Raw genomic sequence first — 27122 nt, forward strand, 5'->3', positions numbered from 1 at the left:
AAATAGGAGAAAAATGAACGGACAGTCCAGTTCCCCAGGCTGAGGAAAATGATGCAGTCAGGAAAAGCCTCCGGGCTTACAGAAGTAATCCCTGAACAATCAGCAGTGGAAAGACTGCTATGAAAATTTCATTGGTTATGTTAACAGATACGTTTTCTGAAAGTCCATTTGAGGAACCTTAGCAATGTGACACTGAGAGCTTCAACACTGAATAACAAATCCGAAACATGATCTTGGTGTGAGGGAGCAGCCCTGGCAGGGGACAGAATGCAATTCCCAGACCCTGTTTCATACAGGGAACTCACGTTTCTTTGCCAGAGAGTCACATAAAACACCACAGATGGAACAATCCTCATCTGCAGCTGAAGGCTGCTCCCAGAATCAACCAGCTAGGGTTGAGGATGCCTCATCCAGAGCACCCCATTACGCTGCCAGCAGGGACCTACTTGTGTGACACAGAAAAGGGCATTGCAATCCAATCTCACAGGTGAACTACGCCAAAATTAAAGGATACTCAGCTCATGGGCCCTTCCTCAGTTCTGCTTCATTGCCTTCACCCACACTGTTTATATATCTGCTCTATCACCTCCATCCTGCAACAGCAGCACAGCAAAGAAGCAGCCTCCTGAGTGCCTTGTCTGTCATGCAACGGGATGAAGGGCTGTTTGTCCGCTGCAATAAAGGCGCTGTAGAGCAGCTGCCTTCTCTCGTTGCCACTGAGCAAGGTTCTGATAAATTTTTTTGCATATACACAGCACACAAAGTGAAATCTATACCCCTCTAATCTAACTTAACACTTTCCTCCACCTTGCTTGTCATAGGATGACACAGTAACATTTGAGATTCAAAGTTACATCCCTCTTATCCCCAGAAGACTGTTGGCTGTTCCTTTGAATCGTACCTTGAAAGAAAGGCCTGATGCTGCTTTATTGTGTCCAGTTCATAGGTTGATGAATCACTCCTTTTGCGTGGCAGCTGCTTCTTTGGATCTTCTCCGTTGCTACGAGGAATATCAATGTTGCTCCTGCTGAGGTGTCTGCTGCCTTCCAGATTGGAGCTGCTGGAACAATAGCTATTGTTCACTGTTATTCCGGGAGACAGGAGATCGGTATCCTAGGGTTTGAAATACATGGATTTGTCTCTCTCACAGTTGAATCAGGAATACAGTCACCTTATCGCTTCCTCCTTCCAACAACTTGTTTCTCTATTTGCCCCAAGATTCAGCTGAGAGCTATGTAGTATCTCAGACCAGACACTTCCGCATGGTGTGCCCACACCCCCTTTATGTGATCCACCAGATTCATCACACAGATGAGCTACAGCACATCAAGATATTCCAGCAATTCAAAACCCTTCCCTGACCAACCCTTCCTTGGGCTGCCTGAGATGCCTGGCAATGAAGCACCTTAGTTCAGAGCAAAGCCCACCCAAGCCCTGAGACGCACGTGCACCAAGATACATGTGCTGGCCTCAGTTAGAGGGATGGTTTTGCTCTTTCATGCAAAGATCCTTACTAAAATCAGGGGCTAGAAAGGTGCTGCGGCTGGCTGACCTCTTGCAAGTAGACACCGGCAATGTCTTTACTCATTACCTGAACGCTCACAACGCTTCCTCGCCGGCTGCTGTTCTGGCTCTCGGACACAGTTTGATTGCTGTAGCATAAGGCATCAAATCCCAGAATGCCTCCAACACAGTCCCCTACCAAGCAAACCTGAAAGAGGCAACAGAAGCAGGGGAGGAGAAAAACCAGCCCTCTGATTTCAGTTCAGGGGGGGCAATCAAAGGAGTGCTGGATTATAGCTAGGAAAGGTGGGGCAACAGGATGCCTGTTTTTTTTTTTTTTTATCAGCAGAACTGTTCTGTCAGTGAACACGCACTCATACCCCGCACACTCTCGCTAGCGAACACAGCTAATGTGTTCTGGCTGTCCCCACCAGCCAAATGGAGAGAAGTAACAGCAACACAGAGCACTGCCTATGGCCCTAACCCAGGTCCCCAAACACAAGCTTGCTTCCCTCCTTGCCAACCTTCTGTATGACTTAAGGAAAGCTTAGGGAAGCTTCCTGCTGCTTCTGTTCCCTGTTTCTACGAGGGGAAGATAACGCTGTTCTGCCTCCAAGGGTATTCAGCAGATAGGCAAAAAAAAGCACCGAGATCCCTGAGTACTAAAAGTCTGTTTAAGGAGCTGGGACCCTGGGCACAGCGCTGGCTGGGAACGAGCCCCCGATGGCTAAATCACACCGCAGCAGTGCACATGCCCAGCTCGTCCAAGAGCTCAAATCTTGCTTGGCTAGAGAGCCGCTCTGCTCACAGAAGTGATGTGCTTTGGGGGCCCAGCAGCTGTGTTGTCTCAAAAAGCAGCCCACTTCTGTAACAACTCCAGCGCTAGCTGCTGGAGGTCCTTCAAAGATGGGAATACTTAAACAGCCTTGGTTTGCCATGCGAATAGAGATCACATTTAGTAACAGATGTAGTGCACCTAATTTGGAAAGGTGTGTCGTGCTGAAAATTGATTAGCTTCACAGCTTTGTAGCTTCATTTCTGAACACAAGCTCAAGCTTTGCTTTGAATCCCAAAGGTTCAAGACAGAGCACAAGCAATAATCCTTCTCCCTCTCAGGAAGAAGAGAAGCATGACACTTCCTTATTGCAGCCCGACGCTGTCGCGTTTCCAGCCCTTCCGAGAGATTAATGAAAGAGGAGCTTCAGAAGGAAATTGCCTCACTTGCTCTTCCTTTCACTGTGGCTAAAAGCAGCCAGCGGCTCACCTGGCCGTTGAATGACGTGCCCTCCTGGGATCGGATGAACTCGCTGTAGGCCTGGTTGGCTCTGACGATCACTGCGGCCACCGCTTCCTGGTACTGCGGGGACGACGTTGCGAGCAGAGGCAGCGCGGCGAGCGGGATGTGGTCCTGGCTGTTGGACAGGCAGCCTTCGTCATAACTGTACGGGCTGAGGCTGCGCAGGGCACAAGAGATTGGAAAGACAGAGTCTAATGTGCGGGATGGTGAAAACAAGACAGTACGGTCAGCATCATGGATCGTTAAAGAAAGCCTCAAGACAGAAAGGCCATTTATTCCATCGTGAATGGGCGAGAGCTTAATAAATCCTTCCCTCCCATCAAACATAAATCTTCAAGAACAACATACTTACACTGATAGAACAACCCTTAGACAAGAAATTAAAGTCTTAGTATTTATTGGATTAATTAGAATAAATCAATCACAGAAGTCTTGCTGCATGATTACTGTATTCACTAAAGCTAAGTATGAAATTGAGATTGAATGCCTCACTAGTTTATTAATAAGTGCATTTCCAAAGCGTAGTCATAGCTCTCAATACAACATGCAGAGCATCCCGTGGATGGGAAAAACAGCAAAATTGTGTAGACGTCTCTCTGTGACAAGACGGTGGCAACTCACCTGGACACCAGTGAAAAGGCTTCAGAGCAGATGGCTGGGCAAGGGACTAGCTTGATGGCAATGTGCCCAAGAGCAGCTGGGTAATGTACCCTCATCACTGTGTCAAACACTGTTGTGATGGTGTTGACATCCCCTTGTTTAGAGCTCTGATCACCACTTCCTGAGTCCAGGATGTTGCCTCCATGGAGGACCAAGAGGAGGACGTGGATTTTACTTGGCTGCATTAGTGGCTGCACTGATTCATCCTAGATGGGAATGAAACACCGCATAATAAAAATGCTTATTTTGCTAAGGAAAGACATTACATCTGTCCCAAGTACATTTTGCACAAATTTATCACCCTTTTAATCTCTTAAGTAAAGTATTTCCAGCAGAGGCACAGACACAGTACAAACCAAAGCCCTGCCAAGCCTCACCTAGAGGGCTACGTTTAGGTTGGGCCACCCTAAAGCAGCGAAGAGGACTCCAGTGTGAGCAGGTCCACAGAAGAGCAGGGAGCATGGAGAATTTGGGGAGTGAGACTGAAACAATTCAGCTTGATTTGCTTAGCAAAGCTGCAGGAGGATGAAACATCTCAAACATGGTGGGGAAAAAAAATAAGGAAGGAAGAGGAACACTTAAGCTGAAGGCAAGTGTAGGCACAAGCCCAAAAGAGCCTAAACTGATCCTGAATAAAGGTAGGCTGAAAATGAGTTTTTTAAGCAGAGAAGGTATGAGGTTTTGGAATAACGTCTCCAGGCCTGTGGACAAGAAATCAAACTGCCTTCGAGATGGCATTGGCTTATTTTGTGGAAGAGGTTGTTACATTCCTCTGGATGCAACAGCAGAGAACCAGACTCCATCTTCCAAGCCCTACATCCTACCCACGTGCATGCCCACACACACACACACACACACACACACCCAGATGCACACAACTGCAACAGCTGTGACTGCCCAGGGAGAGAGCTAACGGGCAGCTTAAAACTCAGGAAAGAGTTTTGTTGTGCAAAAGTTAAGCCCTAATGTAACCGAGTATCCCAAGCAAAAGGAATGCTAAAAGGTAGAAAAATATAATCAAAAAGAAAAAAAATCATACCCAGGTAAAACATGGCAGTGGTACAGCCATTACCTGCGCATATTAGGCTAAAAAATAAAGAAACAAAAACTAGGCATTACTTTCTGTTGGGTTTCTGTGCTCAGCTGCCGCAGCTGACAGTAAACCACATATTTAGCAAAACTAACAAACAAGGACAGCTAGGTCAGCAAGTGGCAAGTTCCTGGGAAAAATGTTGTAGGAGGATATCAGTCATTTCATCTGCTTGACTAAGTGAGAAATTATAAATAAGCCTAAGGCTTCAGATCTGCTTAAAGCATTGCAAAAGAGTAACCAAAGGAGAAAAACTTTCAAGTCCCCTGTCACCCAAGCAGTGGCCAACATGTGGCTGGGGGCCTGCTGAAAGAACAGGGTAACGGTTTTCAGCTTGGCTATCCAGATCCTTCGCTTATTATGTTAAATAAATTCTTTGCTTTAACAGACATCTGGGGGGAGGGAGGGCGTCGTGTCTGAGCTCCGAGGCGGGTTAACATTAAGTGCCCTCCCAAAACGGCCGCGAGCCTGACGCGCTGGCCCAGGGGCAGGCACAAGAGCACCCGTTCGCACCGCCCGCGTGCTATAAAACGACAGAGCAGTCACTATTTCTAGTAGCAACCCACTATAAAGCTTTCAGCACTCGTGGCTCCCAACGCCTTCAGGATAGGTGAGGGCAGGTATTGATCTCTTCTGCTCCTGTGGGCTAGCGCAGACGCTTGAGAGCAGCCGGGCTCCTTCCGAAGGCAGGCGGTCCCCGGGCCGGAGGCACTGCCGTAGCCACTTGGGAGTGTACGTAGGTGGGGGGGCAACTGGATTTTCCTTCTGGAAATTCTCATTTTAGCATCTTGAGTCACCTGCTGTCTTTGGAGCACTGGCTGAGCCCCTGACAAACGTGCTGGCAGGAGGGAAGCATGCCCAGGTGCACATTAACATCTAACAGCTAACGTTATTACCAGAAAACGTTGAAGCGTGTGCTGATTCACAGCCCACCGGAGGTATTAAAATTCACACCCAACTCTCTGTCAGGAAGATTTCTCAGACCTCCTGCATAAGAATGGCTTCAATTATTTAGTACTGCGACACCATATTAATACCTGCTCTTTATTGACCAGCTCTGGGGCTGGAGTTTACAGTGCCTGCAAGGCGGACTTTGCCTGGCAGCACATGGCTGCAGGCATGGGAGGAGCCCTCTCAGCATCTCTGCTGCTTTTACTTCCAGGCAAATGTTTTAACATGCTCATTTGGAGAATAATGTGAGTCACCAAGCTCAGGTCATCCAACTGTTTATCAGCAGTCATTTGGCAGCTCCTTTCCCTTCCAGTTCATTAACCTCTTCTCCTAAAGGAAGTGGGGGACCAGGCGAGCAACTGCTGAGAACCTAGGGTGGAGGTGGCCGCTCAGAGCGCTCCTGCAAGGCTTGGTGTCACTGACAACATCTGTTTCTGGAACTACCTTTCCATGTTGGAGGCTTTTAACCTGAAAAAAGGTCCCATGTTGGACCTTTTAACCTGCATGGTTAGTCAGGAGTTTCATACTAGTGTAGTAGACTGTTTGTGAATACCCACAAATAACACGTTTTTCCATCTCACCTTCAGGTCTGCTCTTTTTCTAAAGTGAAGCCAGACAAGGGAGGGAGCTGAGTTTGCAGGGCCCTCTGAAGAGGACGACAAGTTCTCTGCACCACTTCAGGCGCTATGTGAAACCTCATGGCTTGGCCTTGCTGTCGGCTTACACTTGCCATGCAGATGGCTCGCAGGTAGCTAGAGCAGGTCCCATCACTGGCCACCCACTGTCCCCATGGCCCTCAAGTTTGCTGTCAACACAGCAAAAGCCAAACTAGCATCATCTCGTAGCCTGGCACACTGAATAACACCAAGATGATGGTCATGGTCTTTGATACACCATGACGTAAGTTAGACAGTTCAGCAGGCACTTTGCAAGCAGGGAAGTCATCTAGGCAGCAGGGAAGGACAGATGCCTACGGGCCAGATGACTGCAGCCACCTGAGACGCCCGCTTACCTCAATGATGCTGAGCCGCTCCACGCTGGAGGCAACGTGGTACTCTGCCGACGTCTCATGATACAAGTCGCCTGGAAGCACAGAGGGTTAAAACGTCAGCAGCGCGAGCCGCTGGTTGGCAAAGGCCATCTTTCATGATGGCACTGCTTGCGCCAATGCCTCTCAGCCCCAGATCTCCTTAATTGTTTCCATAAAAATGTCCTCTGCTCCCCACTCCCCTCCCACTTCGGGCGCCTGGCCAACGCAGGGTCACTTCTGTCCGGCAACGTCTCACAACCTCGGTAAGACGAGGGCACTGGCAAGCTCATCTCTCATTACAGCGACCCAGCATCCTCGCTTTTTTAAACACGGCAGCAACGGGATATCTGCGCCCAACTGTCAGAAATCCTCGGTTTGTGGGAAAATAAAAGGCGCTGCGCGAGCCGTGCTGCGGGAGCAGAGGTCTGACGCATGCGGGCGTCTGCGCCTACGCAGAGCAACTTTGTTCCCGACAGCCTAAGTGTCACCTTCCGCCGCGCGGCCACGTGAGCCGCGCGCTGGTAGAGGAGTCGGCTTCCTTTCAAACTGCCACAGAGGTGAGCGGAAAATAAAACCGAGGCAGATACAGGCGAGGACAGAGGAAGGAGCGGGAGGAAAGGAGAGGCACGAGAAATTCAAGTAATTCAAGGCCGAGCTGGAATATTTCATCATTATAGCGGAGAATCCTGTCTGTCGCACAAAGGAGCCGAACCAAAGCGGGACGTAAAGAGAAAGCGAGAGCTTCCTCGCGCCAGCTCCCGCTGGGCAGCTCTCTTTCCGCAGCGCTGGACAGCTATTTTTACGCTCTGTCTCAGCTTTTCCTTTTGTGAGATGAAGATAACAAGTTTTACCTTTTTTCAGAACGTGGCTGTAACAATTACATGGAAAGACCGTAAAATGCCACATGCAGTTTTAACTTAAAAAAAAAAAAAAAAAAAAATTTACCCTGGACATCATCGCATTCAGGGGTTTCAATTTTATCCATCAGATCATTGGAATTCCATTTGGTTATTTCTTTCGGGAACATTTCCTCATTGTCAGACAAGTCCTCTTTAAAAAACAGATTTTTTTTTTGAGTCACACACACAAATATGTATACAGACAAGAGCACAGAACAGAATCAGAAATAAAAGTAAGGCCTCGTAATTCTCTGTAATCTTATTACGACTTAAGCCAGCCAAGTGTTTATTAAGCATGATATTACAGCTTTTGCCATATGGAAATCAAAGTGCATTTAAGAAAGTAAACCAACATGTTGTTAACAAATAAAATCCTAGGATGGGGGGGGGGGAACATGGATTTTTATGCTACCGTTCTGAGTAGCAAATCTGAGGTTTTTGTCGCCAGGCCACCCCGGGCCCCGCTCCGTGACGCGGAAGCCCCAGCGGGTCCCTGGAGAAGGCACCGTTTGCCCTGGGGTCCTCCCGGGGCGCCCGAAGGCCACGCGAGGTCCACGGGGGAAGTCGGGGATCGCTGTTGTTAACAGGACCGTTACCTAAAAAAGCACGAGGAACGGAGGAAACGGGAGCTCTCGGGGCTATCTTTAGCCTGATTTCCTTCGGAGATGAGAGCAGCTGCCGTTTCCTGCCCGCCCCGACGTCGTCCGGACCTGCTGGCTACCGGCGGCCAAGTTTCGCAGAGAACGAGGAGCCCCAAAACATCGCGTTCCACGAAGATTAATGAAAAAACCAGGTTATCGGACAGGTCCGGGCTCTCCCGAAGACGAGCCGGGAGCTGAGAGCGGGCCCCAAAGACGTGTACGTCAAACCGCAGGTCCTCGGAAGGGGCAGCAGCCCGGGTGAGGGCGCGGACCCAGCACCAGCTGGGTCCACCAGATGTTTAACCCTGACAGACTGGAGCTCCCCGACGAACCCGCAGGACACCTAATTAGGGCAATTCAAGCCTTGGGAGGGTGCCTTTGGTTTGGGTTGTTGGGGTTTTATTTTTATTTTTTAATTTGAGGATGTAGCTTTTGTTGTTATGGAAGTTAATTGGTTTCTAATTAATTTACTGTTCTATGCCGAGTATTTCTATCCTGAAAATTTAGTGTTGTGTAAATTTAATAAAGAGTTATAAACACCATAATAACAGCAATTTCGGATGTCTTGGAGATCTAAAAGCTGTAACCTTCAGAGTCATGGACCAGGATTCCCTCCTTCTTGTTGCTGTATAGTTACTAATAAAATAATTAGTTGGAAGAATCCTAGGATCAACGACAAAAAGATTGGGAAATGTGTTATTCTTGGCAAATCTAAGCAATAGCTCAAAAATCTGTACATACAGTGAACCGTACGGAGCCAAGCAAAGACTGTTGATTTTTAGGAGTTTCTATTAACACTTTGACCATAAAAGACAGCAACCTAGGGAGTGGTGTGTCAATATGCAGTTTCATTTTTCAGCTACAGAAAAAATGTGAGCAAACTTCCATTTCCCTGCACAAGGGAGCACGGAGCTCCGTGGTCGGAGCAAGGCAAAAGCACACGTGTGCAACACACGCTGGCAGAGAACTGAGAAGGAGATTGAATGCAAAACTCCTCCAGCAACTTAATCTAAATATTAAACTTACTTCCTTGAGAGGTTTAATTATAGTCCTTATTGCTGCACAAGTGCCCACCGAATGGGATACTGCTCTTGTTATTGGTATTTATTACAGGATGGATATTACTGTATTTGCCACCCTCTTTCCAGAGCATGCCAGGGAAGGAGGAGAGTGGGAAGCCTGAAGCAAGGGATCTGTTGGGACTCCGACTACACCCACGGCGCTGCTAGGAGCCGCGCGGTCTGCGGGAAGCGCTTGACGTCTCTGCCCAGTGCCGCCGCGCGGCCGGGCTGTGCTGGCGCCAGCATCGGCCCCGCGAGCGCCGCGGTGCCCGATCCCTGCTCGCGGACCCCGAGCAGCTGCGCCCCGTCTGCAGAGCACGGGGCAACGCGGGGCCCTTCCCAAGGGCCGCCCGTGCTGAGCGGCACGCGGCAAGGCTGCAATTCCCAAGCCCAAATCCCCTTGCGTTAGGCAGATTTTCCAAACTCGACTGCGTGGATTGCAGAGCACAATCTGTACATAAACGGAGACACATTCTGTACCGGCAGAAGTGGAGCTGCTTTTTTTTTTTTTTTTTTTTTTTTAAAGTATTATTTTATTAGCAAGCTCCTTGAAGCATTGCAACTGAGCTGTGGGTACCAACTGTGGCACAAGGCTCATTTTTGTTACCTCTCCTTTCCCAGCCCCTTAGGAGCAGTTCAGGGATTCCCTGGGGGCCTGGATCCCAATGGGAAATGTCTCTATCACTATTTTTATCACCAAGTAGTTAAAAAGGCAGGACGGAGGGTGGATAGCAATGAAGCCATTTCAATGACTTATTCCTCTTTTCTTGTATGTATATTGCTACGATAAATCCCTTACCTACAGTTTTTGCAGACACTACATAAGTTGATAAACAGAGACACTTAAAAGCAAGTTGGTCCTTCTCTTTCTGGGCAGGAGACACATTTATCACCTTGACTTGCACACAGCAGCCACTTACTCTGCTGTTGTGCAAGTCGCTACTCCACAGCGGCGTGCCACCAGCACGCTCTCACTCCCGGGGAATTTGGGAAGCGCACCTGACTACCTGCCACGAGAATCCTCCCGGCAAGCAAAACTATCAGTTTCTTCAGACTAAACTGCAGTTCAGCTGAACATCCATGAAATTCTGCTTTACAAAACTGGGGCATGATCTTCTAATAACTTCATTTAACAGAAAGGTCACTAACTTCATCAGTACATACTGGGCAACTAGGCTAGATTAGCATTACAAGCGGAGAGAAGAGTCCATCTGTCGTCAGCAGAGATGAAGCCTTCCAGGCTTAAATACACATCAAGTACAATATACAAAATGAGTGCAGTCAAACAAAGCATCTTCCCACACACATGCACAGAAATAATAACAGAGCTTTCGCCTAGTACGAACAGCCAGATTACTTCGGGAATTCTGCAATCCACACTGATGAATTTTGGCACTTGATGTACCTCTCTGCATTTGCTGTTGTATTTCTTGCAACAGGAGAATAAGGAGTTAATGAAGGCAAACTTGGGTCTCTTCAGGCCCAGACAGGACAATTCATCATGCTTTTTACTGATATTAAAAAAAAAAAAAAAATCAGTCACCTGAATCAGAAAGATTCAGACACACCCTCAGTTCAGTTAGCATTGATGAATTTTACCCATGCTCATTTACACCGAATAAAATACAGCTCCAAATGCTGAGACTGTTCAAGATCACTTCAAACAGATTACACTGAGCCCCAAATGCTGCTGCATTAAATCTAACCGTCTGCTGGGTGATGCTGGAATGCCTAAAGAAGCTGCACCGATGCTGCACACATCTTGGTCAGAAAGGAGCAGCTTTCAGAGAAAGCAAGAAGTCTTCCCCACCCCGCCCCACGCTTTCCGTTCTCTTTCCCCACCGTTTCAGAAAGCAAACATTGGTGGTTCAGGTTCCACATACCATGTGCATCGAAGAATTCATCGTCTGAGCTGTCATCCGAGTCTCTGGCAATGCTCTGCATCCTCCACTCAGAGATGCTATGGCGTGAGGGACTTGCTGGAAAAAACAGAAAAGCCTTATGCGGTACGCTAAATCGACAAGACAGAGAGTTCCCAACATGATCTTAGCTGGAGGAAGAGTTGTGTGTTCGCTATGAAAAATTCACTGCTGCAATATTAAAACACAAAACCCCGATGATGCTGGTGTGATGTCAGTGCACCGCTTTAGAGATCCTGTTTGTTTACTGTTGTTACAACCTGCCAGCAAGATGCTACATTAAAGCAAGCTGTTTGCATCGTTCTTATGCTATTTTGAATGGCAGCTATTTATAATTGTTAGTAGGACGTGCAAAGTCAGCTGGGTTTTAAAGTTTGCAATTAGAAAGGAAGGAGGCTGACTGGAAGCTTTCTCCATGCCTCCCCTCCGCACACAAACCACGCCTCGGCTTCACCAACTTTCGGGCAGGTAACTAGGCAGAGCAGCCTCGACAGAAATCATCTGTTTTCTGTGGAAGGAAATTGCTTCCACGCAAACTGGATTAGAGATCTATTTAAACTTGAAACGCGAATGACTTAAACAGCACGCTCTGCCCGGCTTCGCAGGGGGCCGTGAGAGCAGCTGTCCTGCCGGAGCGAGGAGACCCGGCGCGCCCTTGGGTTCCTGCTTGCCTCCTTATCTCAGCCCTCCCCGCCGCCTTTCCCTTCCCTCTCCGCAGCTCCCCGGGCCATTTAAGTGTTTTACGGCGTTAGTTTAGACGTAACTCAGCAGCGATCCAGCCTGAGCTCTCCGCGGCCGAGCTCGGCGCAGGCGGGCAGCCCGCTGAGGCCGCCCCAGGGAGAGGTGGTCTCTCCCCGAGCCGAGCCGAGCCGAGCCCGCTGCCGTGACGTCAAGGGGCTCGCGCGACAGCTGCTAAAAATAGAGCATGAAATAACATATGGGATGGCGACAAGGGTCCTGCTAGCTCCAGGGGTCTCGCCCGGACGGCGGGGGGAAGACTGAGCGCTCTCGGAGCCGCGGCTGCCTTTCGCAGGCAGCCCTCCTTGCCTCCATATGCTAACGCGCTGCCATTTCTTAAAGCCAGCACGAAGAAGGATTAAAATATCTGCGTGACGTACTTCCCAGCACATCACAATTCATTTCTTCCATTAGTTTTTTTTTTTTTTTCTCCTCTAAAAGCCGAGGCAATCTGCAGCTTAAAAGAAACTCAGGCTCTGCTGCCAGAGAAAACCTCCAGGTAAAATCCCGAAAGGTTGGAAAACCACAGCTCCCAGAGAACCCCCCAGCACGAGAAGAGGGGCTCAGGGCCAAGAGCGCCCCGGAGGACGGGCCCATTGCTGCGAAGTCCTGGTGCAAGCAAAACAGTCAGTGCTTTTATATTTATGCAATGATTTATAAAGAGACTACAAGGCTCTTCCCCGGGGCTCATTCCACTGAATCACCGCAAAGTAAAACCACTGTTCGTATCTCGGTCACCCTGGGATGAAATCAGTGATGGAGTGCTAAATAAAAAACTGCGAGGCAAGTCGCAGTCTCCCGTACGTACGAGAGATGGCTGAGGAAAGGCTGTCCCTGGGGGTTCCAGAAAAGAACAAAAAAATCAAGATTTTTGCCCTCTTTGCTGTGAGAGCTATCCGCTGCGCTCGACGGAAAGGTGGAGCCGCCGAGGGGTCAAGCTCTCTTTCTGCTGCTCTCTGAGAATTCAAACCCTTTTGTGCAGAACGACTCACGGAAACGAGGAGTTTAACACAGCAGAGAAGGTGGCTGACTAGGGAGGGGCGAGCGACAGAATCCAGGACTCAAAGCTGAGCCCTTAGAGGCACCCACGGCGGCTTTAACAGCCTACCGCACCCGGCAAGCCGGCTGAGCAGTATCTAGAAGGGAACACAAATGGTCCCACCGAACCTCAGGCTGCGAGGCACGGCGTCTGCAGAGCCACGGCACGTCGGGGCCACCGAGCATGGCGACCTCCCTTCGCCCCCCTGGGAGCCGATGGCGGTGCTGAGCTGCCCAAGCTGTACTGCAGCACCCTGGCAGCCTAACACCAGCTTCTGGCATGAACAGCTGCAGGAACATTTCCCCCCAGCCAAAGAGTATGTGTCAATGAGAATCATATCTATGGGTCAACTAGAAATATTCTCAGACCTGCAAGAGGTCATCTGAGAAGACTGAGCCTGCACTACCACCAGAGAAGACCTCTTATACGGGCATTAAAAGGGACTCGCTGGAGCAATATGCATTGTCCCAGAGGGGACAACCCTCTAGGAGGGAATGTGCTCATATCTCCCCAAAGCATGACCTTTGCACAGTTCACAGAGGAGCAGTTCATCAGTGTCCCATCTTACCTCCTCTTTTTGAAGATCGTGAGGACTTGGAAGAGGTAGACCACTGCTTGGTGAGTGACCTCCCAGATGCTGTTTCACTGTTACTAGCTACATCCTCTGCGTCAACAGGCGAAACAGTGTCAGCTTCAACGTGCTTCTCGCCAGGGGAGTCTTTGGCTCCATGCGGCTCGGTATCATTTTCACTGCAGAACTGGGCCATCTTCTGAGCCAGCATCAACTGCGCCTCCTTCTCCAGCTGCCGGATATCCTCAATGGTGAGCCCATACCACTCATCCTGCCAGCACCAGGCCTGCCGATGGGCACGGACCATGACCTTCCGCAAGCCTGCAAAGCCAGAATGCTGCCGTCACCAGTGCTACAAAACTTCGCAAAGAGATGTGTTCACATCCCCTAAGCCTCAAGACATTGTGGCATCCACCAAGGAGCCACCAGCTGCAGAGACCAAATGTCCCAACCCCCTTGAAGTTGTGGGAAGTTGAAACATTCGGATTCAGTCTTCAAAGTGAAGTACATTACCAGCAAAATAAACATGAAAAAAAAAACAAAAAAGACCCCCAAACACAACCTTCTTTTATCCAGGAGAGTTTCAAGTGGTTCCTTCATGAACACTGCACAGCTACCACAGGGTGGTAATGTGGCGGGAGTACGTCCCATGCTGGCAGTGTTAAGACAACTGAAATCTCTCCTTCCCCTAGAAATCTGCGCCTGGTTTCTATTTATCAGGGAAAATGGTCTCGAAATACAAGCTTCTGAGAAAACGGGTTGGGGAGCAAAGGAAAGGAGGGAAGAAAGACACTTTATTTTACAGATACAGCCCCCTTCTACTGCTATATGAGAAAAATGAAGCGGTAAAGCCCATTTAAAATACAATTTCAGAGTGTCACATCCTCAGAAGGAAGAACCATCTGAATATCAACACACACAATGCTTGTGACCAGGCAACAGAAACTTTCTTCCAGGAGTTAAAAGTGTTGGCTGCCATTGTCATACCACTAAGACTTTAAAACAGAACAATCACTCGGGATTTTCAACCAATATTACAGCTGAAAAGCTCACGGCAGGTCAAGGCTCCAAACAGCTATTTATTACTGATAGGAGCACAGAGCAGTAATGGTGCTTTTAAAAGCTTCTACAAATATTGACAAGCTAATCCTCAGCAGCCCTTATGAAAAAATCAATGACTATTCTTCCTCCTGTAATTATGGGGAAACTGAGGCAGAGACGGGTCGAAGGACATGCCAAAAGCAACAGTGGGAATTGGTGTCATTGGGATTATAGAGCAACAACTCTCCACTTCAGAGCTCAAAGCAGAAACTTTCTGCACCACAAAGCTGGCAGGCAGGTATTTATATATGCATATGTACATTTTTTTTTCCTTCCAGGCCTGGCCATTTGTCTGCTGCTCTGAACCTTGGTTAGTCCCTAATGCCACAATACATGCACCAGCCACCACCAAAAATCATTCCACCCAGAGCAAACAAGCACTGAGATCAGCAGTCGACACGACGGATCAGCTCCACCTGAACTTCGTTTGCACAGTAAGATTAAATCCATCAAATTTTTATGTATTTCTCTGCCTTTCAGATAGGAGCTCCACAGAGCAGATGCATGTTTGAGCCAGCAGGCTACGACCTTCGGAGGCAGCACAAGGGTCCTCGGCAACATCATTCTGCTCAGCCTCAGCAGAGACTCAGAGTTATTTCCCCCACCTGATTACTTTTTGCAGAACTGCAGGAGAATGTTTTAGCCTCTTCACCTCCTGCCACGACTGACGTTCAGCAGAGCTTAAAATGCGGACTGAACTCCCATCACATCCACCTCGGAAGCCAGGAACGCGCTTCCCTTGCCATAACTCCGTCCCCAAAGCCACACACACCCTTCAAACTCCGTCACGGCCACAGCGTCCGCTTCTACTTTGCTTGGAAGCAGACTGTGAGCAAACGCAACGATGGGGATGGAGGCCCCCGGGCCTCCCGCTCCCCGGCCTCCTCCGCCGTGCCAGCCCCGGGCTGCAGCGGCCTGGTGAGCACCACAGCCTTTGCACCGGGGCACCAACGCGCCGGCTCCCGTGCCCTGCCAAAACCCTCTCTGCAAGGGCCGAGACGCCACCCATCGCACGTTATCTTTGTTTTAAGGGACTAACACAAGGAACGAAGAAAAACACTTGCGGAAAACAAGACGGCCTCCGAAGTCCCCCTTCGCCCTCTTGCACTTCTCCTCCTGGCTCCCCATGAGGGATCGCCCGTGCCGCTTCGCTCGAGCCAGTGGAGCCCATCGCCCCCGCCAGCACCGCGCCGAACACAGCGGCTGCACCAGAGACCCCCGAACCCCGCTTCTCTACAGCCTCACTCTTCTGAGAGTAAGATGCCGTTACAGGGCTTCGTGGTTGCGGTGCCTCTCACTCCAGCCCAGTTTTGAAGCAAAAAAGACAGGAACCATTTTCCCAGCCTCTGGCCTTCGCCTGGGATGCGTCAGCTGTGCTGCAGCTCTCACAAGCACAGGTTAAAAATCCTGGAAGAGAACCAGGCTCTCCAGGTGCCAACGGAGCGAAAAAATAGGAAAGAATCTCCATGGCCAGCGATGGAGAACAGCCCCAGTTGGCGCGTACAGCACCGGTGCAGCACGGTGCCCACGGCGCAGCAGCCTTGCCGTGGTGGCCGGAATGGTCTTCTCCAAACGTCAGAGAGCAAGCAAGCTTTTTCCTTGAAAAGCGAGAAGCAGGGGATGGAGCAGACCTGGGGATCGGAGAGCAGCTGGGAAATTTTCTTTGTAACCACTCTGAGTTTTCAAGAGGTGTCTCAGGGGCGCCTCCAGCCGTGGGACACGCTGCCGGGGAGCGGGAGCTGCCCGGGCCGCAGACGCCGTCCCGCTGGCCACGCTGCTCCGGGCCGGAGCCCGCGGGCAACGCAGCGCTCCCGCGTCCCGTCCCGCTGCGGGCTCTGCTCCCCTCTGCCTCCGCAAGGCAAACGCCACCGGCAACGGACCACCGGGCAGCGGAGGGTCTCCCAGGGACGTCTTCCTGCTGGGAAGAGAGAACTGACGGCACAGGAGAGTTGGGCAGATTGTGCAGAGCTTGTTTTCCCTCTGCCCAGATCGTGCCATGTTCATCCAAGCCTTCTCCTCCCCACCCAGGGAATAAGACCATGCTCTGAGCAGGCAAATCATGCACTGAAGTCGGCAAAAATAACAAGATTTTTATACGGAGGCCGGTACTAGTGGATTTCAGTAATATAAGTGGTTAACAAGATTTTATTATTTCTCTAGCGAGTGCAACGCTTTGGTTTAAAAAGCAAAAAAACCCACACACGCACATATGCAGACTGAGCTCAGAAGTACCCATCATTTTTGCATTGATTTAATTACAACATTTCCCACTGCGCTCTGCGGAAAGATCATCTGCGAAGAGTCTAGCAGGGTGCAAACATTTAAATCACTTGCCTTTCAACTCGCCATCTCAACAACTCTGCCGCAGAGACCCGTTCAGTCCTCGAAGCGCTGACTTTTGTGAGTGATTTGCCTGCAGATTGTGGTGTTGTACTCTATGCTCACAAAAGGAAGCATAAATGAGCACGAGATAAGCCAAGATTGGGCGGACTCTCTAGCTGAATTGGAGAAGCTTTTGTCTGCCTTTTGATTTGAAATAAAAACAGTAGCCGACGGTAACTCAATGCAAAAAAAAAAAAAAAAAAAAAAAGAACAAAGCTCCAAACCCCACTCAAATATCCACATAATCTACGGATAGCCAAAAAGTCTTTTTATATATCCAGTGGCAACATCCCAAAGCATTTTTAACACAAAATTGCCTGGCAGCAGACAAAGGATGTCTGATTTTCCTTGTGTGCCACTACTTCCTTGACAGCCACAGCAGATCCCACAACCTCGTCAGCACAGTCCCCGTTGTCTGAAGGCATCTGATCATACATAGCCTGCAGGTATTTCCGCTCGCTCCTCTCCCTTCCCTTGCTCAGAGCACTCACAAAGCGAAGCACACGGTCACAGCCATGGGATCTGCCCGGGCTGGGAAAGACAAAATTCTACGTGCAGGCCCCAAGGGACAGCGCCTACTGGGGGAACTTTCTCGTTAAGGTGCTTAGCTGAAGCAGACGTGGGGCAGAAGAGCCTTCTAAAACCATTTCCCTTCGACCCTGTGTGACAATTCGGGCGTACGTACCCTAAGACGCATTGGCTTAGGCAAAGCTCCAGTTACCAGGATGGGAACCCACTTTGCCACAGCGTATAATCAATAACCCTTCCACAGCCAACACATTTGTTTAACGACAAAAGAGCCATAGCCCACTTGCATGATTAGGAAGTGAGTGGGAGCAGAACATTATGCAGTGCCAGTCCAATTAAACTTAAATTCTATGGAAAAGGAGTAAAAAAGCATACAAATATTACAGCCAAGTAGACTAATGGCCCACAATTTCAGTCTGTGTCTCAGGCTGTCAAAGCACTGAGTAACGGTCCAATTAGTCATCAGAAAAAATGGCTGTTAGGCTCAGTAAGAGACGGAGAACATTTCAACACCATCCCCCAGAGTTACTCCCTCCGCACTCAGTAGCCTTTCCACATATTACAACTCATCCATCACTTAATTCACAAGTTTTCTTCTTTCAAGTCAGTCTCCAGTTTCAGTGTGCCCAGGAAAGGACTGCTCCCACCTCGGGCAGAGCCTGGATCCTGCTCTTGGACCATGCCTCAGTTTTCTTGCTGGCTTGACGACCCTGCGCACGGAGAGCCGATTCTCCAAGAAATGGCTTTGCCAGGTCTGGGCACAGAGGAACGAGGACAGGAACGCCCACATCTGTGGCACCTGGGCCCGTCATCTCGTTTTACAGCTTGGTCAGCCACATCGCAGCCCACATCCAACTTAAACATCCTCATACCCAACTGTCTTTGCACATGGGCAAAGTTGCTTTTCTACCCCATGGCAGCTTGCCCGCGGCTATCCCGTTGCAAGGCAAAGCTACCCATCTTCCGTAGACATCTGCAGTTTTTGCTTTCGCTCTTCAGTCACTCAACTTTGTCTCCCCTTGAAGACTTTTCTGATTTTATGCATCTTAACCACATTGAAAGACATTATTTGCCATCGTTATAACCGAGTGGAAAGGTTTCTGAAAGGCAGACAATGAACTGGCTCAGCTCTCCGCAAAGCCTCAGTCAAGAGCAAAACGGCAGGCAATCTTTTATGAAATACAAAAGAAGCATTTCTAAGGGACCACAGCTTAATCTACGCCAAGCACCTCTAAACAACTGGAAGAATCACATGCTTCCTTTTTAATTTAAGGGATACAATGGAGTTGTTATTCTGCCCCCATGTTTCACCGTATACGCTAAATTAACCCGTCACCAAAACGCCGAGGGAGCTTGTTGCAGACAGCCACTTGTAACAGAGTCTGTAACAGGTAAAAACCTCCATCTACAGGCAAAGTAAAACCAAAGGAGCTCTAAAAGGAGGTACCTGTGACTCTTCAGAGAGTGGCGTATGCCTTGCTCCACTGCTCTATCAGTGTTCTCCACATTAGCTCTCAAGAGCATGGTACGACTGAGAAGAGCTATCAAACCATTTACTTACGCTAGCATCATGCACATCAAAGCAGCTTTGCACACCGAAAGGGACAGCTGCAGAGGTCAGGCAGGGGAATTTACCGCGTACAGAAACTAGCCAGCATCCTCCACACATACGACAAGTTGGCCTCTTCTTCATTGCGCCTGTGTCCGAGGACAGCCACAGATCTACGTTTTTTGAGATGGGAATGATTTAAAGAAACATTCCTTCAGTTTTCCACCTGGCCACAGATTCCATCTCCTGTGGCAAGGCTCAGAAACTATAGCAGCTGTATTATAGATTTTCTGCAAAGAACAAATTACCGCTGGCGCTGCTCCCGCAGTTCTGACTTGCACAGTCTCCACTTAGCTACTCCTGGGACACAAACAACAGCCACCTCCTTAAAAGCACTGACCTAAGCGTGACGCATCAGTCGAAGCGGCACGTTTAGTCATGACCGAGAACTGCCCCTGACCCACGGCAGGTTACAAGCACAGCGGGACGCAGAGCCCGGAGGACAGAGATGTCTGCTCCTCCGAGCACCCACTTGCTCTGCCCCAAAGCAGCGGAGACCAGCAGCTCTCCAGAGAGCCCTTTCCTGGACCCGCAGAAGGGGGACTGTAAGTGTAGCTCACTTCTTTGGACAAAATCCTCCAAGGCTGCTCAAAGTAAAGAGAGGTGATAGATTTTGAAAAATAACTGGCCAAATTTTCAACAAACAAATCTTTACGTTAAAAAAAAAAGAAAAAAAAAGAAATACAAGATCTTGCCTTCAAAGGACCTGCAACCATTTCAGTGGCTACACATGATCTGGATTCACACATACTGTGATTATAAATTATAGAACAACGTGATTTTTCTGAACTGACCCATAGCTCTGTGCACAACAGGGCAGCCTCGTCCAAGAATCTCCTTATAGACACGTCTTGTGATACATTACATTGCACATACCTCACCTGTGTGTTTCAATTCAGAAACAACATTAAGGAGTTGACAGGGAACCTTGCAAGGCTACAAATGCTCACCAACATCATGGATAAACCGCTCGATTTTGGACTGCATCCCCCAGTATCTGAACTCGACTTTACAAAGTTTATATGCACACATGATTGGGTATTTCCCAGGGTTGTTCCTGTATTCTTCAATCCAGTCTTCGGAGAGGGGGCCTCTTTTAGTCTTCACTGATTTATATAGCTTTGGATCCTCCTCAGCTTTGTATTCATGTGGAGGGATAGGATCTTTAACAATATCAATAGGATCTATAGAAAAAGAACAGAAACAGTTAAGTTCTTCCTTTATCTCAACAAAGGAAGAAAATACAATTTTCCAGAAATTCTTTCTATTTTAGTAATTACGGGAAACATTACAGCAATGCAGTTTCTTTTTACTTACACTTAAAACAACTGATATTTACATTGCTTATAAATTGCTCCTGGACAGCGCTCAGGAGCTTGATTCCCCAGCTCCGCCAGGGAATTAGCACACACAGCTCCAGAAAAAAAGATGCTTTGCTCCAGATGGATATTTTTGCCCACAGCAACTGCAGGTCCACAGCATCCAGGGAGATCCACGCTCTCCATTTTCAGCTCCACAAAGATCTTTTGCAAATCCTGTCTTTCAGCTTTTCTACGATCACTCACAGTGATATAGCTCTGCCTAATCTGACAGTTAAAACACACCTGCCTTGTTTTAGTACTCTAATGGAAAAGGCTCTATCCACTGAACACCTTATCTGTGGAGTACATCAAGGGAGGTTACTGGTAACTTGTCACAGGCTACTGTTGCACTCAACATGTTAAATTTTCTACCCTCTGTAGTATAAATCCCAAATTGTCCTAATTAACAACAACTGGCAATGCAGAAGCAGAAAACGCAAGGGGAGCAGAACGAGCGAATGCACTTTCAACATCTGCAACCCTCCGCGAACCTCAGCAGAAGCATCTAGCATTTGGACTGACGGACAGTATCTCACTGCTGAGCCTATGAGGGCTAAGTTGGTGCAATATGGAAAGCCTGATCAGACACATACAGCAATGAGGACACTGAAGTTCAAAATAAAGAAGTTTAAGTCAAGTGACGGTCAAGTAGAATTGCATCGGCTATCCCCTGTTCTGCAGAAAAACAGAGCTTAAGGAGTTAAAGCAGCCGCTAGGTGTCCTTCTCCATAGCTCCTGGGCACAGCGAGCTCTCGCCTCTGCACCTTCGAGGACTCAGACCGAGCTCAAACACTAGTCGAGTCCCAGCAGTTTCATGAGCAAGTGATGCCAGCACCCCCGGCCCCCCGGGAGGCCTCCTGCAAACGCCGCCGGCGCAGGCCACGAGGGACTGCAAGATGCAGGAGCTGCCGTGACACCTGCCATCTTCTGCCTTTTTACAAGATGTTCCCTTTTGCCTTTCCCCTGTTAAATTTTTAAGTATATAAGATCTCCCAAAGAAGGCTGCAAAGCTGAGTGTTAACCTGCGTGACGGTGATGGGAAGCAAAAATGAAATACACTTTCAAATTTTGGAAGCGCTGACAAGAATGGTATTTTCGTATACACAAAGCAGCTATACAGTTATAAAGCAGTATAAAGTAGCAAGTGTTTTCCTCTTCAATATTTATTTCTATTTATTACTCCCCAAATAATTAGAAGTCTTACTTCTCACGGCACCGCACGAAGGAGATAGGAAAACATCAGCTCTATTTTACGGACAAGGGATTGAAATGATTTTTCTAGAAATGCCATGTAATTTACATCAAGCCGAGAAGAGGAGTCGGATCTTCTCACCCTACGTGTTGTACCTCACCCAGCAGCCTGCTCACTAATGGTGGGGAGAAGATACGGGACACACCTTGAAAAATCCTTTACGTGGCAAACAAAAAGCAGAATAAAGGAAAACAAGCTAAAGGAAAAGGGCTATTCACCGAGAATGGTCTGTCTTTTCTCCGCAGGAGAAAGGTTGAACACGTTGGCATGCTCTCCTGGGTCAGTTTTGTAATATGTCTCAATATCAATAGAGAACTTCTCCACAAAGGGACACGTATATCTGAAAGAGAGAACAGCACAGCCTGGAGTAAATCCTGCTACGTCAGCAAGCAGAGAAAACACTTCCTAGGACGTATAAAATCAGTCTCAAATCCAAGCCAGCCTTTACTCATGTTTTAATTCAGACAGATTGAAAATATCACCTGTACAGATCATATAGACTAAAAAAAAAAAAAAAAAAGAAAGAAAAGAGAGAGACTGAGATTTCTTCAATAACTTCTTAAGGCAGCAGTTTGCCTTGGACTCGTGGCTTCAGTGGCTTCTGTTTTAGTAAAACCCTTAGCACACAGCAATGAAGGAACCTGCTCCCCACGGGGCGCTACACAGGTCACAGGAAAGACGGAGCCGGTGTGGAGCCAGTACTGGAGACTGGGCACCCACGCAGGCCCAGAAACAACTTCTCAGCCAGCAAGAGCAAGCACTGGCAGGAGAAAGCCTGAGGGGAAAGGCAAATAGTCTCAATTTGCAGAGACACTGACAAAAAACCCCTGCAACTCGGTTTGACATCGTCTCCTCCAGGAGAGGACTACCAGGACAGACTGCTTTTAGAGAAGGGGTTTTCAGCAAGGAGACAGCATTCACATCTGCTGTATTAACAAGTTACGTTATCCTTACGGATAGGACACAGGTACTAACACAGGGATGCTCTGGAAATGCAACCCCAGCCAGGAGAAAACCCGAGCTCTCGCCAAGAATCTGCAGAATAAAATGCAGCTTGATTCTGTGCAGGGCCAGATTTCCTGCCTACGTTACTGGTTTGTGGACATTTCAAGAGAATTGAAAAAACAGACAGAAAGTGGGCTCTGATCACACGAAAAATCAGACAGTTCAGTTGTTTTTTTCTTTTTCTTTTTTTTTTTAACAGTCCCAAGCAACTGCTCGTGCACAGTCACGCACTTCCTGCCCCTCCCCAAACTAATGTCATTAGCAGAGACCAGCAAAAATAAAACTATGAAGTTTTTCTGACGAAATCAACACACTCATTACAGCCTTTTTGTCACGAAAGAGGACAGTAACATCAGCCTTGCAAGCCTGCAACACGGCCAATGTTCTAAACCAAAGTAATGGGCACACAGGAAGATCCCAGACTGGTCACTCCGGGGTCTCTGAAGCCCTCCCAGATGAAATCAGCCGAAACAAGCAGGTTCCAGGGGGCTCCAGGGAGCCTCTGGCTCTCCTCCCTTGTCACGGTAAAGGCCGTAGGGTGCAGGTTTGCTCTTGTGGCTGAATGCCACAAGAAAGTCCTCAGAACTACGCACCAGAAAACCTTCCGCATTTTACATTCTTTTCAGATTTTTCTCTCCCCACACTTTCCCACCTAGAACAAATGAAACCCGTTTTACTTGCGCATTCAACATGACACCCTTCCCATCACCATGCGCATTTAAATCCAGCTTCACCGAGCTAGTAGGTATCTGCAACATGAAGCAGAACATGCAGTGCAGAATACAAGACTAAATAAAAATCTATTCCAGATTTCCCACGCTCTGATCAGCAGAACAGCTCACATCTTAGAGCAACCAGCTACAAGCTCTGAAGTGCTTGCGCAGGCAGCGCAGGCAACGCTCGCACTCCCGAGATTTAAGCACTAGTCAGAATTTTAGGACTTGACCCCACAATTGCTCTAAAGGATATTACTGAAGACGTAAGAGACGTCACTGCCACACAAAGCGACACCAAATGGTCTGAAGCGACGAAACGCTAGACGTCGTGACAGGCGTTACCTCGTCCTCGTGTAAGGATACGCGTTCCACGATTCCTCCTCGACGCGCAGCGCTGCCTTGGGCAATATGGACCGAAACCAGCTGGGGATGTGCATACCGATGTGGTACACTTTGTGGGTATACTGCCCGTTGCCTCCGGGGCCGTCCAGGTAGGGCCTGTTCTCCAGGATCTCCACGCCGCTGCCTTCCCCGCATGTCTCCTCTCTGCTCTTTTTCTGAAAGGGAAGATAAATCGCCACGGTTAATCCTTCCAGTGCATGGTAAATACCCAGATGGGGAGATGGTTTCTAGGACCTCTGTGGAGTATGATTTTATACAACCAAGCGATGGTTTAAACGGAGATGTGCCACCACCCCAGTTCCCGCTCCCGCAACGGGCTGCGCGTGGCTCGGAGAGCTTCACGAGAGCGGCTGCCGCGGCGCAGGGCACTTTGTCACGCTCGGCACGTTCTTGTGGCGTAACGTCAGCACGAGGAGTCAGACGCACGTTCGGCGCAACGTCACAGTCCTAAAGGTTGTGTTCTAGGACCTAAAACCACGGTATCTGGGGAGTCGTTGCTTGTGGTCTGGCAGGGCAGCAACTCTCCGAGAACAGCTTGAGGACTGCGCTCTGCTAATTAAGATATTTAGAAGAAACAACCCAAGTTTGCCAGAATGCACACAGCACCCTCTGGCAGCCTCCGTATTTTGGCTTATTTGTAGCTTTGTCCCTCACTGAGGAATTTGTCAAAAGTGCCTTCAAAAAAAAAAAAAAAAAAAAAAAAAGCACCCAAATTCTGTGCTTCTACGAGTTAGAGACAAATTCGATTATTTGTTCATTTCTGACATGTTTCAGCAGACACGATGACACATAACAGTCACTATTTCCAAACAGCAGATTCATATTGTTAATATTTTACTTTTTGTTTTTGAGAGGATGATACTTTGCCAATTGAGAACAAATTAGAAACGACTGGAAGAATCAACTGCAAAAAGTAACGCAAAAACATTTTTTTCTTTTTTGCATACAAACAACGCCACAGAAAATGTTGTTTAACAGAAAGTGATTAATAAGGTGCAAGAGATCGGCCTTTCTTTTGAAGGCGGGATGACAAGCAACACAAGTACTTAAAAAGCAAGATATTTACTTCTAAATAGCTCTCCAGTGATTTTAAAGTTTAAACAGTTGTAAATGACAAATCTAAACAACTGACAAATCTAAATATTCAGTTTTTTTCCCACTCCACAATTGCAATACTACCGTAAAAGAGAAGCTCTTTTTCTAAAGTTTATATCAAACATTCACGCTGGCAGTTCATTAAAACAAACAACCTGTTTAAAAAAAATACAGCCTTTCAGCTCTTGTATAAGCACTGGCCAAGTCCTGGACAAATATTTATGACAATAACATTAAATAATCTTGATGACCTAAAGATCTGGTTAATTCAAAGGTCTCAGCAGAGGCAGTAACCCAGCAGGCACAGCCAGTATGTCTCACAGGGTAACAGCACAGCATCTGGGTGGAACAGTTCCTACAAATTATGGAGATTTAGGGTTTTATTATATGGCAAAAGCACAGGGAAATCATAACAAAATGGAAATATGGATTCTCTTTGTGCTGAATTACTACATATAGCATCATCCATCAGCTGGATTAAAACCACCATTCTAGATCGCACGGTTACCAGCAACTCCAGATCTAAAAGCCCTTGTTTGGTACCAAATAGATTTAGGAGTCTTTCAGCTTCCAAAGAAATCCCTAGCACTGCGTAGCCTCAGCACCTTCTAGGGCCATGCCAAGCCTGGCCTGCACAGACAGCGTCCACAGATTCACAAACATTTTTATCACATCAGGAAATCAAAACGCTCCAGGTTTGTGTCAACCGTGACTATAAGAGGAGGTTAAAACTGGAGGAAAAACCCTTTAGTCTTTCTCCTTGGTAACAGCATGCAGTTTCATACACTTTTTTCACAGCTACAACTGAGCTATGTCTGAGTAGCATCTTCTGTCTTGCCTTTCCCTGAGAGCTCTCTGGGAGGTGGAAGGTTTTTCTGCAACTTGATCCATCTGAGAAGCCGAAAGGCCGGCACTCGAAGTAAGATCATGCAGGCTCTGCTCGTCTCTGTGCTACGACTAAGGCTGGAGCTGGGGCAAACCAGCCGCACGTGCTTGCAGAGGTCCCCAGGGCGGACCTGTGGCGATCCATGCCCTCATCTACGCTGCCCATCTTCAGGGATGAAGCATCTCTGCATAGGCTTTATTTCATAAATTGACGATTTTCCAACTCAAGAAGAGAGAGTTTACAATTGAAGTGGTTCAGAACAAAAAAAGCAACAAATTTTGCTTCTTTTTTTGCACTATGGGGCGAAACCTGGGCTGAGGAGGACCTCAGTGAGAGATGAGCTAGCTGAGAAGCAGCCTGGCCTGCTTCGGGGAGCAGCCGTCCTTTTCAGACATTCAGAGACCACTAACTAAAGCCACTTGCCCAGAAGGGATGCCGTGAAGAGAAAACCCTCCCTGGTCTGAAGCCCAGCAGCAGCGCTACCCCAGGCACATAGCAAGCACCAACACCCTCTGCTTTTCCTTCCTCATTAAGTCGGTTTTGACCAAACCTCTCTGCACGAAAGCAAGTTGCCTGGTTCTCGCCACAGGGCTAGAACACTGCTGAACCCGCAATATTGGCCGATTTTTGCTTTGCGTGAATACTTTCATAAGCAGCTTTTCCACGTGCCCTGGTAACAGCAGCGCCGAGTTAGCTTTTCAGACAGAGCCGTCCGATCGCCAGAGCTGCGACGGGTGCCATGACGTTAGCATCCCAACGCTCGGAGGGGGAAGGAAGAAGGGAAAGACGCAAGTTAACTGAAGCTCTTTGGGGTAGAGTTCTGGTTACTCTATTGACTTCTCTGCAGCTGCAGCAGACCGCAAAGCCCATTCGGTGCAGGGCACGCTTCCTCCTTCAGCCTTTCCAGCTGACCAACCCCGTCACATAGTCTTTCACCCAGCTGCAAACCTCAAGCAAATTGGGGCCCTACATGTTCTTCCTGCTTGTCACTTATCTGCATAAGATACAGTAAGGCATAGCAAGACCATTTTCTTAGATTATTGTGAGATAAGAGCTGCATCTTTGCACAACAAAAATCTGAACTGTAGGATTTGCATCTCAAACAATCTTTCCAGCTGTTTTGAGCCAGGATTTTGAGTCAGGACAATCTGTACTCAGTGCAACAACGCACGGCTTATTGCTGCGAAGGACAGTACGATCAAAGAAAAACCCCACATGAGAAACACACAAAGCCCCTTCGCAGCCCTGAACGCTCTCACACTTACCCATCAGCCTGCAGAGAAGGCTGCACAGCCACAGGGGGATCAGGCAGGACTCAACAGGTCAGGTTAGAGGATGAACCATACAATTACTAAGCAGTCATAAAAACAAAAAGTAAATACATTT

General features: G+C 48.3%; 1 protein-coding gene across 12 annotated transcripts in view; it reads right to left on the reverse strand.

Moving 5' to 3' along the window:
* Positions 1–27122, reverse strand: part of PITPNM2 (phosphatidylinositol transfer protein membrane associated 2) — a 124123-nt gene that overhangs the window by 22893 nt on the left and 74108 nt on the right. For 9 of the 12 annotated variants that reach the window (XM_062589683.1, XM_062589682.1, XM_062589680.1 and 6 more), the window contains exons 3-13: positions 23696–23910; positions 21851–21972; positions 19970–20203; positions 13397–13720; positions 11016–11111; positions 7477–7581; positions 6514–6584; positions 3422–3666; positions 2768–2957; positions 1592–1711; positions 902–1113 (exon numbers count right to left, since the gene is read on the reverse strand). In XM_062589683.1, the coding sequence (XP_062445667.1) occupies positions 902–1113; positions 1592–1711; positions 2768–2957; positions 3422–3666; positions 6514–6584; positions 7477–7581; positions 11016–11111; positions 13397–13720; positions 19970–20203; positions 21851–21972; positions 23696–23910 (1934 nt within the window). Of the gene's footprint in view, positions 1–901; positions 1114–1591; positions 1712–2767; positions 2992–3421; positions 3667–6513; positions 6585–6790; positions 6974–7476; positions 7582–11015; positions 11112–13396; positions 13721–19969; positions 20204–21850; positions 21973–23695; positions 23911–27122 lie in introns of those variants that run through there. The other 3 variants (XM_062589677.1, XM_062589685.1, XM_062589684.1) reach the window with 3 other exon arrangements.

This window comes from Rhea pennata, chromosome 17 (genome assembly GCF_028389875.1).
Source record: "Rhea pennata isolate bPtePen1 chromosome 17, bPtePen1.pri, whole genome shotgun sequence".
In the NCBI taxonomy this organism is placed as follows: Eukaryota; Metazoa; Chordata; class Aves; order Rheiformes; family Rheidae; genus Rhea; species Rhea pennata.